Raw genomic sequence first — 15,458 nt, forward strand, 5'->3', positions numbered from 1 at the left:
TGAAAAAAGTGCTGCAAGCAGCTCTTACTTCATAGAGATACTCATGAAATATGAAAGGAAACACACATGTAAAAAAGCTAGATTAGCTGTTAGTAGTTTAGAGATAATCCAGTTCGGCATGTGCCAACTTTTGAATGTGCTTTGATGCTGATTCTGGGTGGCTCTGCTATTGTTTCAATTTCCAGGTGGCAAAGGGCTATAAAATACAGCTTTTCTTGTTCTCCAATTCTTTAAGATTTATAGCTATTTTCTATGAATTCCAGCTATCATATACATTTCTATATAAATTTATTTAAATTTTACATATATATTTAAGATATTTACGTAAATATATTTATAGGTAAATATTTATAAATACAATACATTTATATTATATTTATATTGTGCTTATACATACTTATATTCATAAACATCAATACATTTATATATTTATACATAAATAAATCTGCACTTACATATAAATCATATATATATGAGTTTTCTTAAATGAACGTGTGTTATTTTTATAATGAGAAATAAGTGATTTTCATTTTGGGGGAAAACATATACCAAGTGTCAAGATCGTTACTCTTGATACTCATCAAGATAATGGCTCACTGACTTTGTCACTGGGAGAAATGACAGGAGCAGAGAAATGATCAGAAAGGCATCTACAGTCTTATCACACGGTCTCCTCAGCCCGGGTACGGTCTCCTCTTTCTCAAAAAGTTGTCATCAAAAATTAATCTGGGGCTTCCCTCGTGGTGCAGTGGTTGAGAATCTGCCTGCCAATGCAGGGGAAACGGGTTCGAGCCCTGGTCTAGGAGGATCCCACATGCCGCGGAGCAACTGGGCCCATGAGCCACAACTACTGAGCCTGCGCGTCTGGAGCCTGTGCTCCGCAACAAGAGAGGCCGCGATAGTGAGAGGCCCGCGCACCGCGATGAAGAGTGGCCCCCACTTGGCGCAACTGGAGAAAGCCCTCGCACAGAAACGAAGACCCAACACAGCCAAAAAAAACAAAAAAACAAAAAAAAAACTAATCTGTTAAATTAGAGCTGGATAGCGTCTTCTAAGGGACTAAAGTTTAGCCTAGGTAGACAAGAATCTGATTTTAAGTTCAAGGTTGCCGCTCCTTCCTAGAGACTGTCAATCACCTCCCTGGCTATGGGCAGCTGCTGGATGGGACTGGATGCCTGCCCTTGGGCTGGCTTGCCTGTGAGTCTGCCTGGGAACCCCCAGGGTGGTCTTCTCATTTCGGGCTCTTTGAGAAGGAGCCCACAGTGGAGTTGCTTGAGCTCTTTGTTTTCAGGACAGGGCGTACAGGCATTTAAAAGTGAGGGGGCCTCTGGGTGGGGAGCAGCCCCGCCAACAGGCGGGAGCATCACAGGGAACCTGGAAGCTGGTCCCACTGACGCCAGGCTCCACTCTGCACTCAACCTCTGCTGCCAGGTTTCTTCCTCAGTCACGCTAATTATTTCTCAGGGGCTCCCGACTGCCTCTCTCAGTCCTGGCTTTCTTCAAGCCCACCTCCCTAGGTTATTAGATACTACTCTGAATCTACCCCTAAATAGGGTTCAAGTTCGTTTCCCTCCCCATGGAACCCTAGGCATATACAGTTTGAGGAATGAATCTGGGCAGCTGTTAAGTGTCCCAGAATATTCTGCGGTAGTTAAGACGGTCCCTGCACAGTCTATAACAGTTTGGAGGCTGGTTTGCCAGAAGCCACAAAGAACCTCTAAGATCCTCTGCATTCCAGCCAAGAAAAGTTCTAGCTCTGGCCAAAAGCATCTCTTACCTGAACAAAACATACTACATGGTTATAACAGAGACCTGTATTCATAGGTAGCAGGATAGAGAGATAGCCATATACATTCAATATACATTCAATGGATAAAGGGGAAGAAAATCAGTCCTAAACATATCTGAATATATTTCAAAATAATTTTTTGTATCAATAATTCTCTGCTTCAGTTAATAAGAAATCTTTCTGAATAGAAGAAATGAGTCATTTACATATTCTTCATCTTTTTGCTCTTTGAAAATCCTCGGTTTAAAGAGTCAGAGTTACCACACAGAAGACAGGAAACTAGGTAAATAAGCCTTGCACTCAGCCTTTACTGATTCATAAAATAAGAAGGTGACATAGGTCAACTTAAAATAATTGCAATGGTATTTTGCCTAAATGTTGAAAATATTTACATGAATTCTGTGTGATTACACAAACTGTAGTCTGATCTTAGATTTTTTTTTTTTAATTAATCATGTAATATTCTCTCTTGGTGCTTTTTTTTTTTTTTTTTTTTACTGAAAGATGAATTTTATGAACCAGGGCACTTCAGAGTAAACACAGAAAGTGAGATAAAGGAGGTCCAGAAAAGGGAGGGAGAACAGTACACCCAGCCACTAAGCCCAGACATTTGAGCACAGACAGAAGGTGAAACAGCCAGATGTTCTCATCTTGAGCTGCTAAGGGACTTGTCCAATCCATTCAAGACTACCAAGTATAGTCAGCAGGGGTGGTTATGAGGCTGGCCTAGAGAATCTGTGCAATTTTAACTTTACTCACAGGGGACTACTACTGGCATATTGTTTTACTCTTAGATACATTCAGCAATGATTATTTAATTGTAATGCTAATCTGTAGCCACACCTTTATTTTTTCAGTTCTATACTAAAGTGATAGTTGCAGAAAAATACATGCTAAGTTTTAGATTATTTAACTGAACCTATTCAGCCTTTACAATGAGGCATGCTCTACTCATCACATTTAGCATAGGGAAAGTCTGCTCAGTCATACATTTTAGGTAAACTTTTAAAAATGTACAATGACAGAAAATACCTGTCTATAATATGCATTTAAACAAACCCTTCTAATCCTCTTGTGAGATTATCAGATACACCCCGACTTGTTTAATCTGTTTGGGCTCAAGTTAAGACACTGTCATAATAATCACTTGGATTTGTAGCATAACTGCTCAAAGAGATTTCCTACAACAATGTGGAACACTGATTTGATTCATGCACAATCCGGTAGGGCATTGTTAAAAACTATTTACTGAAAGAAAACTGAAATACAGAGCAGTTAAACAGCCTGGTCAGTCTGAATGTTAGTGATGACCGGACAGCCTGACTCTACATGCCCTCGTGCTCTGATTAGATGTCTGTGGCATCCTCTCACTGCAGCTTAGCAGGGACCCTACATTCTGACTGGTGAAAATGCAAAGCTGTGGTCCTTTTCCAACTACCTTGTCCTTCTTAGCTAAAACTAAGAGAAGCAAGTTGAAAACCTTTTGTTTCAATATAGGTGTTTAAACAACTAGCGAAATACGAATAGCATACAATAAGACGTGATAGTCTCCTGCCTCCTATGGCCCTCCATAGTCCTGTTCTTCAGGGGTAACCACTGACAACAGGGTGGTGTGTATCTTTCCAGGCCTCTCTTCTATGCCCATATAAACATATAATATTTTACAAAAATGAGGTAATTCTATACATGGAGTTCTAGAACTTGCCTTTTCACTCAAGTTGGAAATGAGAAATGAACAGTCTGTTTAAGATAAGGAGTGATGATTCAGAGGAAAACATAATATGTTAAAAATGTTTTCAGATTCCAGATGTAAAGAGAGGGCTGGATGAGCCAGAAATCAGTCATTATTCAAGGTAGATTTAAATTTTCTTTCTGAGTTACCTTTGGCCTACTTTCTCCTAGGTTAAGAGAAGTAAAATTACTAAACCTAACTATGGTCCAAAAATAAATGCCAAACATCAAACCAGACAATACACAACCTTATATTATGGTTCTTTTGTTTTCCATAAGTAGCATCTTCTAGTCTATATATGTGTTGGAAATACTGTTTAGACAGGATACTCTATTTAAGGAAGCAGAAATCAATTCAGCGTTCAGAGACTTCCTCCTTCCGAGGTATTCAGTCAAGTGTCTAATTGTGACTCCCGTGTGGCCTAACTTGTACCCAATGCAACCCTTTAACTAAAACTTTAAAGGTGTCTGGGTTTAAGAACACTTGAGAATATATCAATACAAAATTTTCAGTTTCAAGTTGTCTTAAGGTATGGTGAAAAAGAACCAACAGAATATTTTTTTTTAATTTCCAGGAAATAAAGACTACATTTCAATAGTGACTACTTCTAGGAACAGAGCAGTGAAAGTCCATTCATTTCTGATGATCTCATCATTGCTTGAAGGTGAAAAGGTCTAACAACTCAAACAGAAGGAAGATCTTAATCTCATGTGATCATTATGGGCTATGTGTTCATGATATTAAAAAAAAAAAAAAGACCAAATGACTTAGTTTTTTTTTTTTTTCATTGAATTGTCTTTGTTCAGGCATTGTTATAAAATATTTAAGGTTAACAGAAAGAAACCTTATGTGAAACCTTCAGAAGAAACCTTTATGAAACCCTTACATGAAATGAAGTTACTAAGGAAAGAACTGGATTTTAGTGCTGACATTCCCAGATTTACAATTCATTCTTTCATTGCAGAGTGACAAACGAACTTTGCTCACCTTCTTGTAATAACTTTAAAAATGGGACTGGTGACTATATTTACCAACCCTGCCATTTCTCAACATAATTATAGAATATATCCTGAATAGAAAAGTTGTTTATGACCTATGTTAAAAAAAACACAGCTGAAAGAGTAATACCTTCTCCTCCCCTTCCACCCTCTATTTCTCCATCCATTTGGTAGCCAGCAGGGATTTTTATTGTTTCTTCACATATTACAATTGTGTAATCTTTCTTAAACAACCTTGGCTTAAATGATTCCATTTAAATCATGTTTGATGTGCCATATGATATTTTTAAATGGCTTATGGTGAAGCAATGAGCTCTCTTACAGACAGATGTTATGATGTTCTTAGTAATTTTTATGAATAGAATTCTATATATACAAACATTCAAGGGTAGGTCTTTTCTTCTGAGATTGCAGCTAATCTGACAAAGCTCAACAAGATAAGCTGCTGTGAACAAAACTAGGACTATGTGTGGTCAAAACCAATTTACTTCAGCCATTCATCAATTACTTAAATTTAAGAATCTTAAAATTAATTTATCCTGAAATTTTACACAGTTAGCACATATAGTTTTTCATTTTCCAGGTGGAATAATAATCATAGAAATTGAAAAGACTACCAACCTTTATCTACATTTGAGGTAATATACTTAATAGTGAATAATCCACATTTAAAATGCTTGGCTTTGGTGTGATTTGCTTGGGAGAGATATGTTTATTTAGATAAAGGCTTTAGTTTGTTTTCTTTTTGACGCTCTAGGAATTCAGACAAAATAATCAATCCACACTCAGCTTGAGCTAAGCAGCTATAAAATGTCCTCAGCTGAAACTCTTTCTAATCTCTTCCTAGGATCCTCTGGTAAGCTTCCACCCTCAACCTCAACTCTGGAACATTCCCTTTTGAGACCTACCACCCCTCCTCCCATAGCAAATGACACTTTTTAACGAATCTATCCCTTTGATCACCAGACTGTCTCTTAAAGGAGCTAAAGCCAATAGGCCTTAAGTTATGACCAGGATGATGCAACTGGATTATAAAACAAAGAACTGTGCATTGTTTATGCATAGATCCATCCATGAAAGACTGGCCACTCTTCAGGTGCCACGTCTACATGCAATTAGCCCATTAAAAGGAAGAGCTCTGTGGCTGCCTCCTAAGATAACAATATATGCATGGTGGTATTTGCCAGAAGCTACTGGTAAAACTGCCATCTTCTTGTCTTCTCCTGCCCTGAGGAGGCACCTTCAGGAACCTCAAGGACCTCAGGCTGCTGGAAACAGGCAGCATTACCCCTCATACACCTGCCCTTGCTTGGGGTGATGAGAACTGTAACCCTCTCTCTCCCTAGGCTACAGGTCCTCCATTTTCTGATTCTAGGTTTAGGGAGAATGAAGGATGCATTAAAGCTTGTTTTTCATTTGTAAATATATGAGTTCTCTGTTTAAAAGTTCATCAGTTAAAGTAAAATAACCTGCTTTTAGTTCCCCCTCAAACTAGGAAGGTAGATGTTAACAAAACTAAACCAGCTGATTTTTATCCTATGAACATCTTTATGTATCAAGTTTTCTACAACAGTTATATATTATTTCTTTGTTCTTGTTTAAGGATTGTTTTATTGTTAATATTTATAGCTCTAGTATTATTTTAATAAGGTCAGACTAAAGGAAAGTATTTTTTCTCTTATGTTTACATCCTTAAATACTTAAAAAATACCTTAAATATAATATAAAGATACTTAAAAGATACCTTTTACTCAAAATAACTTAGTTTAAAATCCTTACGTTGTATGAGTTATGTATATAATAGAGAAAAATTGGTCCAGCACCTGGAATTAAATCCAGAGAAACTAAGACACAAATTTATTCAAGTAGAATGTAACACACACTTTTACTGAAAACAAAAGTGAAATTGTTTAGGGTAAATAAATGGATTGTTCATTTTTTTATAGTACTTACTCAGGTGTACCATTCTTATTCACTTAACCATTACTTCAGGTAGTACTTATTTACCATATGTCCTCCCAAAATCCTAACCTAAACCCTGTTATTTGGGGTAATTTAAGAAATTAAGTAATTAGATAAAAGCAAATTAAAAATGGAATTTTACTTTTTGTCAAACAAGTTGATCAGATTTTTAAAATTAGTGTGAGTAAAAATGTGGGGAAATGGATAAATTAACACAATTTTCTAAAATTTGACCATATTTATTTGACCATATATATTAATATTAAAAACAGTAGGCACTTTGATCCAACAACTCTCTTTTTGTTAAAGTCCATTTTTTTCTGAAAAAAAATTGCTCAAGTAAATAGAATTTGAGGATATTCATTACATTAAGTACATAAGAGCAAAACATAAACAAAATTTTTAAAAAAGAATAATTACTTTAAATAATTAAAAATGGACTAGAGTTATGGAGAATCTTTGTTTTTATATATTTCTCAAGATTAAAAAAATTAAAAATAATAAGGCAGAATTCGTTAGATATATAGGTCATAATTATAAATGGGTAAATTAAGAGCAAGTCTTTCTATACAATATCATACAGAACAACCACATGTCCATCTGCACAGTAATCCACAGGCTAGATATGCCTTAATTTGTTCAATTTTTCCTGCTTTGATGGATATCTTGATGATTTTCCATGTTCTAATTTAACTTATTTCATAGAAAAGGTGATACAAATGACTAATAAAAATTAAAATCCTGACTTCAACAGTAATCAAACAGAACAAATTAAAACAAAATGTCATTTTTTAAACATGTCAAATTGGTGAGGATTTTCAAAATGACAGTCATTAAATCCTGGTTTATTCAGCGGGGTAGTCACTTACTTATACTATATGTAAGCATATATATGTTCTCTAGAAAGCAATTAGGTCATGTGTATCAATAATTTTGAAAGCATTTATTTTCTTCTACTCAATAATGGTATATCAAGGATTCTCTAATAAAAAATGATAAAAATATAGACGTAGCTATTCATCTATTTGCCACCATTTCTTTAAACAGTGAATAGCTTGAATTGGATGATTAAAAATGAAACATTTATTCAATGGACTATTAAGTACCAGGATCAACAGGAATTGTCACTGCTCAAAACTAATTTCCAGAATAAATTGGATGCAAAACTGTATGTAAAAAATATATAAACATAATATAATAAAAACTGGCCTGAAAAGAATATACCAAATTTTCTAGTGGATGTAACTGGTGGGAGTAAAAAGCGATTTTTATGTTCTTCTTTGTGTTTGAATTTTTTTTTTTTTTAAGTTTCTACTTCTAAAGTAAGAATAAAAAAAGAAAGAAAATGCATGCCTTGCTACAAAATTCATCATGCTTCTGCCCTTCATCTATAAAATAAAGTCCAAATTGGCTAGGCTCTTGTTGAAGCCCTTTTAATTTGATCCCAACTTATCAACCCAATCTTATTTCTAATGAGTACCCAACTCTACTACTCAGCTTTATCTCAGATGGTCATGAGGCATGTCATGTTCCCTCTAGGTTCCATCCAGGCTCATCTGATCAGGCCTAGAGCTTCTCTTCTTTCCTAACGTTTCTGATCAGGATTTCTGGATGTAACTATTTTAAGCCAACTTCAGCTACACATGATGCTCAAAGCCACGTCTGGTAATCATACAAAATCACGTTAGACCCTGATTCCAATTAACTCAGCACAGTAATTCAAAAGGAAACCACTTTTGAAAGCAAGATTCCCGTCAATATTTGTTAATATTGATCATAACAACAACTGTGATCATAACATTTATTGAGAATTTTCTATTTACAAGGAGTCTCTGTGCCAACTCCATTTATCTCATTTAATGCTCAGAAAAACCCTCCATTTCTCAGATGAAAAAACTGAACCTCAATTAGGTTATGCATTTTTCCCTAGGAGACATAGCTAGTGTGGATCTGAGATTCAAATCTAGCTCTGTCTGAGATCAATATACTCTACGCTACCAACTTGCTAATGGAAAATCACTAGAAATCACTTTGCATATGATATATTTTTAGTGATTAATTGCATACCCATGTAGCTTAGTTAAAATGATGTGTGGAGCTACAAAGTTTTCTTTTACATATAAAAACAGATACAAAAACAATAAAATTTTCCACTGAATTTCATTATATTCTAATATATTTACCTGTATAGGACCAGCCAATCTCTTCAACAAGTTTTCTCTGTTGTCTGTAGTATCCATAAGCCCAATCTACAACCAAGAAAAACCAATTGATCAATGCATAGAAAAATATATGTGTGCAAATTTAAAAAAATATAAGATGCCCAAAGCATCATTCATACCATAAATGGTCCTTGATTACTCTCTTCTATGTCACCTTCCCAATGTCTCCTCCCAATTCCAACTGCCACCATTATAGACTCCACTGTCCATGCTCTGGTAATTAGTGTGAGTTTTAGCAGGGCACATTTAAAAACTGCTAAAGTTCAGACAGAGACGAAGAAAATATTCTGTGAAAAGCAGGAGCAACCCAGAGGGTTTCATTCCAAAGTGAGACTGGGGTCAGAAAGGACAGCTTGTCCTATCTTCGAACTTTTCTTACCATTCCCTAAGTTGAATACTTGAAATCCTATAGATTAGAGATACTTTTAAGGTTACAACCCAAGTTTTATCTGTAAATGCTTCTAGGAGATCCAGAGGTTACCACGTTTTCAAAATTTACTTCCCTACAATGCAAAACAAAATTAGCTGCCTTGAAGAAATGGAAATTTAAATGTGTGTGTGTATGTTGGCTGGGAGAAAGGTTGTGTTAGACGGTGTAGGTGAATTTGTGTCTTGGAGGAACAGAGATGCTTGATGAGGTAATACAGTGGGAAGCTTGGAGTACCATAAAAGCAGTGGATGCCTCATGACCTAGAGATAGAGGCTCTACATCTTGAACATGGGACAAGGGGTACAGAAAAGAAAATGGATGGAAGGCAAAGTCTCACTCCACACAATTCAAAATTTTGGCTGGGGTCATTCCTGTACCCAAGAAGCAGGTATGTTATGATTCGTCCTCCTCCTTCCCGTGCCATCGTGCTATTGTCCCCTTTATCCCAGCCTGTGTTAACCCTCGTACCTCATTTCAGCTACACTGTGGGCAAAATAAATCTTTGTGAACTAGGTTTGGAACCTGATCAGTGTTGACAAAACTATTTCTGTAGAAAAGGCTACAGGAGTTCCCTGGTGGCCTAGTGGTTAGAAATCCCGGCTTTCACTGCTGTGGTCCGAGTTCAGTCCCTGCTTGGGAACTGAGATCCTGCAAGCTGCATGACGTGGCCAAAAAAAAAAAGAAAAAAGAAAGAGAAGAAAAGGCTACAAATAGCTAGTTTACAAATGAGCGTGTGGAACATTACTTATTCATAAATTGGGGTTCTGTCAATATAGCTCTCATTTGAATGTGAGGATTTATTTATACCATACCATACCATATACATATATACATATTATATAGATAGATAGATAGATAGATCTTTCTCATCAGCTGGGAAGACAGACTCTATTTCCTCTTATTCCCTCTACACAGGTGTGTTTTTCTTTATTGACAGCTCCCAATTTCAAGGAGGCAAATACCTCAAGGACATTTCAGAAATTATTTTTCTCTCCCATGTTATATACAATCTGATTAGTAGAACATGGTAATACATACTAAAATATTTTATAAAAACTTAAAAGCAGGCCAGCTTTCAGAAATACACATTCTGAATCCACAGATTATTCAAAACCAAAACCTAGCTTGGAGAAAACAAAAAAAATTGTTTTAAAAATTTCATTACCCATAAATATAGGTAAATATTCTACTGGCCGTGGAGCACATTTCAACAAATATTTGTTTTTATAATAGCTTTACTGAAATGTGATTTACACATCTTACAATTCACCCATGAAATTTAATGGCATTTAGTATATTCACAGAGTTGTGCAATCATCACTACAAACAATTTTAGAACATCTTCATTATCCCAAAAAGAAACCCCATACCCTTTAGCTGCCACCCCCTACCTCATCTCTACCTTCACTAAACTACTTTATAGATTTGGATATTCTAGATATTTTTAAAAACAGGATCACACAATACATGGCCTTTTGTGACTGGCTTCTTTAACTTTGCATAATTAACATTTCCATGTTGTAGGATATATCAGTACTTCATTCCTTTTTATTGTCTAATAGTACTCTATTGTACGGTGACCAAGATGGCCTTAAAGTTCCCCTCAGCTTGACTAAACTTTAGACAGACTACTTCCTAGCTCTAGGCTCTTGACCTCCCTTTTCTTCCAGCATTCAGTTTAGAAAACTTATAAATTTTCTCTCTATTCCTTTAAGATGTAAATCTTTTTTATTAGCCACATGCCAATTTTACAACTAGGACTGTACTTCTCAAGAATATGGGAATTGTCTCTCTGAAATGTAACCATTGAAGGAAATAAGCATCCTTATCTCCCATTTTCTGTGGGAGGGTAGGAGCCTAACTTCCAGAGAGGCGTCTTGCTCCAAGTTGCAAAAACTACCTCCTGTCATAATGATATGAGCTTATTTTTCCTTTGAATAGAGACAATTAGCAAATGCAGATGGCCTATGACTTCCTCTCATGTCCTGCATTACTTTCACACTGGGGCTCAACCTAGCTCGTAAAAAACCTTACCCCCTCTGCCTCATCAGAGTTGAGCTCAGACTTGATTCTGCCTTCTCTCCCCTACTGCAATAGCCATGAAGAAAGTTTTCCTTGCCTGTTTAATTTTGTATGCTGTAATTTTTGTTTTGACGCTGGCTATGCCACATTTCTTTTAACCATTCATCAACTGAGGGATAGTTGGGTTGTATCCTCTTTGGGGCTATCATGAATAATGCTGCTTTGAATATTCATGCATATATTTGCTTTTCTACTTAAAAAATAATCATTAGGTTCATAATTTATTTTTTAAATAGAGTTGTACCATAAAATGGTAGTCATTCATAATTTATTTTTTAAATAGAGTTGTACCATAAAATGGTAGTCATTTAAGGTTAAATTCTGGGGACAAGTGTTTTTTCATGATCAAGGAATATATACAATTAGGGCCTCAAAGGTCATTTGATCCAGACTTTAACAGACTACAAAAAAACAATTCTTGTTTTAGAGATAAGGTAATTTTTCCCAAGGAAATGTAAGTGGTTTGTACAGGCAGAAAGTGACAAAAACGGAATCAATAATCCATGGCTTCTGCCTCGTACTCACTAAGTCTTCCACAATATCAAGGATTCCTAACAATCCTGAGCTATTGGTTACTCTCTTAAGTGCTCTGCCTGAGTAGGAACCTCTTCAAGAGAAACAAAATAAAACAAAACAATACACTGGGGTTGAACTTTACCAGCAGGAATTACTTAGACAAATAAATTATAGAGAATTGGGACTTCCCTGGGGTCTAGTGATTAAGATTTCGCCTTCCAATGCAGGGGGTGAGGGTTTGATCTCTGGTCGGAGAGCTAATATCCCACATGCCATGGGGCCAAAAAACCAAAACATAAGAAAAACGGAAGGAATAGTGTAACAAATTCAACACAGATTTTAAAAATGGTCCACATCAAAAAAAAAAAAAAAATTATAGAGAATTGACTGTATACCTAATCTGACCTGACCATCAGTTGGAATTTTCCTCTGAAACTTTGCACTGACCACAGGGAAAAGATTTTTTGTCATCTTTTATGTTTTGAATATAAATATTTTTAAAATGTAAAGACATTTTTGTCACATAAGTGCATTTTGATGATTTCAGAAGATCAAATACCACACAAAACTTACATTGAACAAGTATTCTGTTGAAACAGATAAAACAGTAAGCTCTTGTTTTAATGATTCAGGCTAAAGGATGACAGCAAAATATCAGCAGATTTAGCTCTCCTTGTAGGGCTTTATTGTTACACAATCAGCATTTGTGCTTGGTTTTTAATTACTTACGTTAAGCAAGCTTTTTTCAATACAAGATTCCCAGGTGTTGGTAGCTCTCTTCAGTTCCTTTTTGTATTGTTCCCTTAATTATTACTTCAAATAATCCGTTACACATTCATATGCTAATTTCATAGTCCTTGGGCGTGAGAGAGTACCCCACTTTTAAAATTCTACTTAGAGATCTGATAGATGAGATGTGATAGCTCCAATGAACAAGAAAAAAAGAATCTAGGTTCGCTTTTTTTGTTGCATTATATGCTTTGAAAACCAGTAAATCCTATATAAAGTAGAATCTATCAAAGTGCTTACACATTTTAAAATCAATTAAAATAATGAAATATAGAATTTTTTTGTTTCTGTGTATTTTAGTTTCTTTAGTTTTTATATTTTGTTTCTCTCTGTTCAAAAGTATCTTCCAGGTCTGCTTTGGTGTGAGTGTTTTGTAGGGATAAAACTAAGAAATAAATTTCAGGAATGAATTGTACACATGATACACAATAAGAACATATACATCAGTATACCTTTTTAAAAGGTAACTCTAAAATTTGTCCTGAAAAATTATTCTTCATGAAGCGGCTACCAAAGTTGAGAGAAATTTGGTTTATACTATGTTAGGTAACCTTAAATGTCTCTGTTTCAATCTATTCCATCCTGTACTTACCTTGAGCACCTACTTATTTGCAAACATGTATATGCCACATATTCCTTTATTTTTCTTTACACTCAAATGGAAACCAAAGTTTTGATAACCACCACATGGATGATGTAGATAAATTTAGCATTTTTTGCTCATGCTTTTTAAACCAAAAAAAAAAAAAATCATGTTGCTCATTTTCCACTAAAAATATCATTATAAATATTTTGAATTATACAAATGCCTCTGATTTTGCCCTAAATGCCTAAAGAAAGTCTCTGCTTTATGTTGATCAACAATTCATCACCTGTATTCTACCATATAATCTAGCAGCAGTGCTCTGACAAAATACACACACACACACACACACACACACACACATATTTTAATGCTATTAAGAGGCCAAATATATGACAGAGAAGAAATAGAGTGGTCCTCAGAAAAAGAAACTTCAGGTAGAAAATAGCCACAGTTATAAATTTGAAGACTGGGATCCTAAAACTAGATTTCTCAAAGTAGACTTTTCCAAGATAAATGATACTTGCATATTTCACATCCTTTAAAAATATCACTAAGGAAATTCAGAGGAGGGGAAAAGGAAGTCAGTTGATGGAAGAAATCTGGAAAGGCAGAGAAGAAGGAATAGAATTATAGATGAATCTTTAAAGTCTTTGAGTAGGGGCTTCCCTGGTGGCGCAGTGGTTGAGAATCTGCCTGCCAATGTAGGGGACCCGGGTTCGAGCCCTGGTCTGGGAGGATCCCACATGCCGCGGAGCAACTGGGCCCGTGAGCCACAATTACTGAGCCTGCGCGTCTGGAGCCTGTGCTCCGCAACAAGAGAGGCCGCGATAGTGAGAGGCCCGCGCACCGCGATGAAGAGTGGCCCCCGCTTGCCACAACTAGAGAAAGCCCTCGCACAGAAACGAAGACCCAACACAGCCATAAATAAATAAATAAACAAATACTTTAAAAAAAAAAAAAAAAAAGTCTTTGAGTATAGACTTTGATTGAGGGAAGACTTGGGGAGAAGGTCTCAAATGTCTCAGGTAGAGGAAGGGCATTGGGCAAATCATGGAACCAAAGAATTGGGAAGCCAATTGGGCTCTCCTATAGGGTCTGTGTAGGTCACTAGGGATTTACTAGGGACTTGGTTATGGCTCTCCATGATACAAGGGTCACATCAATTTTCACTTTTTGTTTTCATCCTATTCTCTCCTCTTATCTAGATTTCTTTTAAAAGCGGAAAAGAGATAATCTGCTGAGCTGACTGAAAAATTGTTGAATACATTTTGTATACTGAGCATATTTTAAAGAAAAATAGTAAATAAATAAACCCACAAACAAACAAATATTTCTAATTGAAGTGAAAGAGGTGGCGGGGAGTGAGAGAAGAAAAGTAAGTGGCTGGTGACCACTTAGAGAAGAACCTGGAAAACCCTGGAAACAGACTAGTATTATCAGAGTGATTATTACCATCCCCTAAATCATTTGACAGTCAGACATGCATAAGGCTGAAGTGGCAGTAATAAAAAAGGTTGATGGTTACAGTAGTCATAACTATCAATTACTGAAAACAAAATAATAGCAGTCCCCTCTCAGAGAAGAAAAAAATAAAATCAGAAATGAGTTCCTTTAAGGAGAGAATCAGCTTTTGATTAATGAACACCTGTGAACACATCATCTGGCTACAAAAGTCCTTTATTTCTTCAGATACTCTATTGTAAATATCTTTGTTTGATAAGAAAGCTGAGTTTATGACCCAAGTGATCTAAACCAAAACCTTGATTAGCCAACTGAGGCAAACTTTCCAAGTAAAGTGAAATCTGCCCATGAGTATAGTATAGAGTCTATCATATCATAATATCATACATGGCAGGTTTTATCTGTGCATTTTCCTGTCATTCAGTGTTTGCTGTCAAATTGTGTTAGCACATACCCTATCTTTACCTATCTGGAATATAAACTTGTATCCAGTATATATATGCAAAGACATTTGTGAAACATAATTTAGTTAATTATGGTAATTCAGATAATAGGCTTGTTTAGGATATATTTATAGTTCAAACACTGTACTTACTGTTAATCACTTCAGATGTAACTTTAAAAAACACACATATATTATTTTCCCCCAAACCATTTGTCTTCCAATTTCAACTGCTTTCCAGGGTTAGAAAAAAAGAATACCATTAGTTTTCTCCTCTCTGCAGAGGTTTAAAAATGCAAGTACTTTTCACAATTTCAAAACTTAAATTGCAACTTATCACCAAATAGGAGGGCACATGAATTCGTACAGTTAAAGATAGGAATTCTGGAAAAATGAGTTATTAGAGTACAGGTGACCGCTTTATTTAACGATAAGGTTAAAGAGATGAA

At 35.7% G+C, this 15,458-nt stretch overlaps 1 protein-coding gene across 4 annotated transcripts in view; it reads right to left on the reverse strand.

Moving 5' to 3' along the window:
• PTPRZ1 (protein tyrosine phosphatase receptor type Z1) overlaps positions 1–15,458 on the reverse strand; it is a 163,693-nt gene that overhangs the window by 102,271 nt on the left and 45,964 nt on the right. For all 4 annotated transcript variants that reach the window (XM_036864020.1, XM_036864021.1, XM_036864019.1 and 1 more), the window contains exon 2: positions 8,665–8,730. In XM_036864020.1, the coding sequence (XP_036719915.1) occupies positions 8,665–8,730 (66 nt within the window). The remainder of the gene's footprint in view (positions 1–8,664; positions 8,731–15,458) is intronic.

This window comes from Balaenoptera musculus, chromosome 9 (genome assembly GCF_009873245.2).
Source record: "Balaenoptera musculus isolate JJ_BM4_2016_0621 chromosome 9, mBalMus1.pri.v3, whole genome shotgun sequence".
NCBI lineage: Eukaryota > Metazoa > Chordata > Mammalia > Artiodactyla > Balaenopteridae > Balaenoptera > Balaenoptera musculus.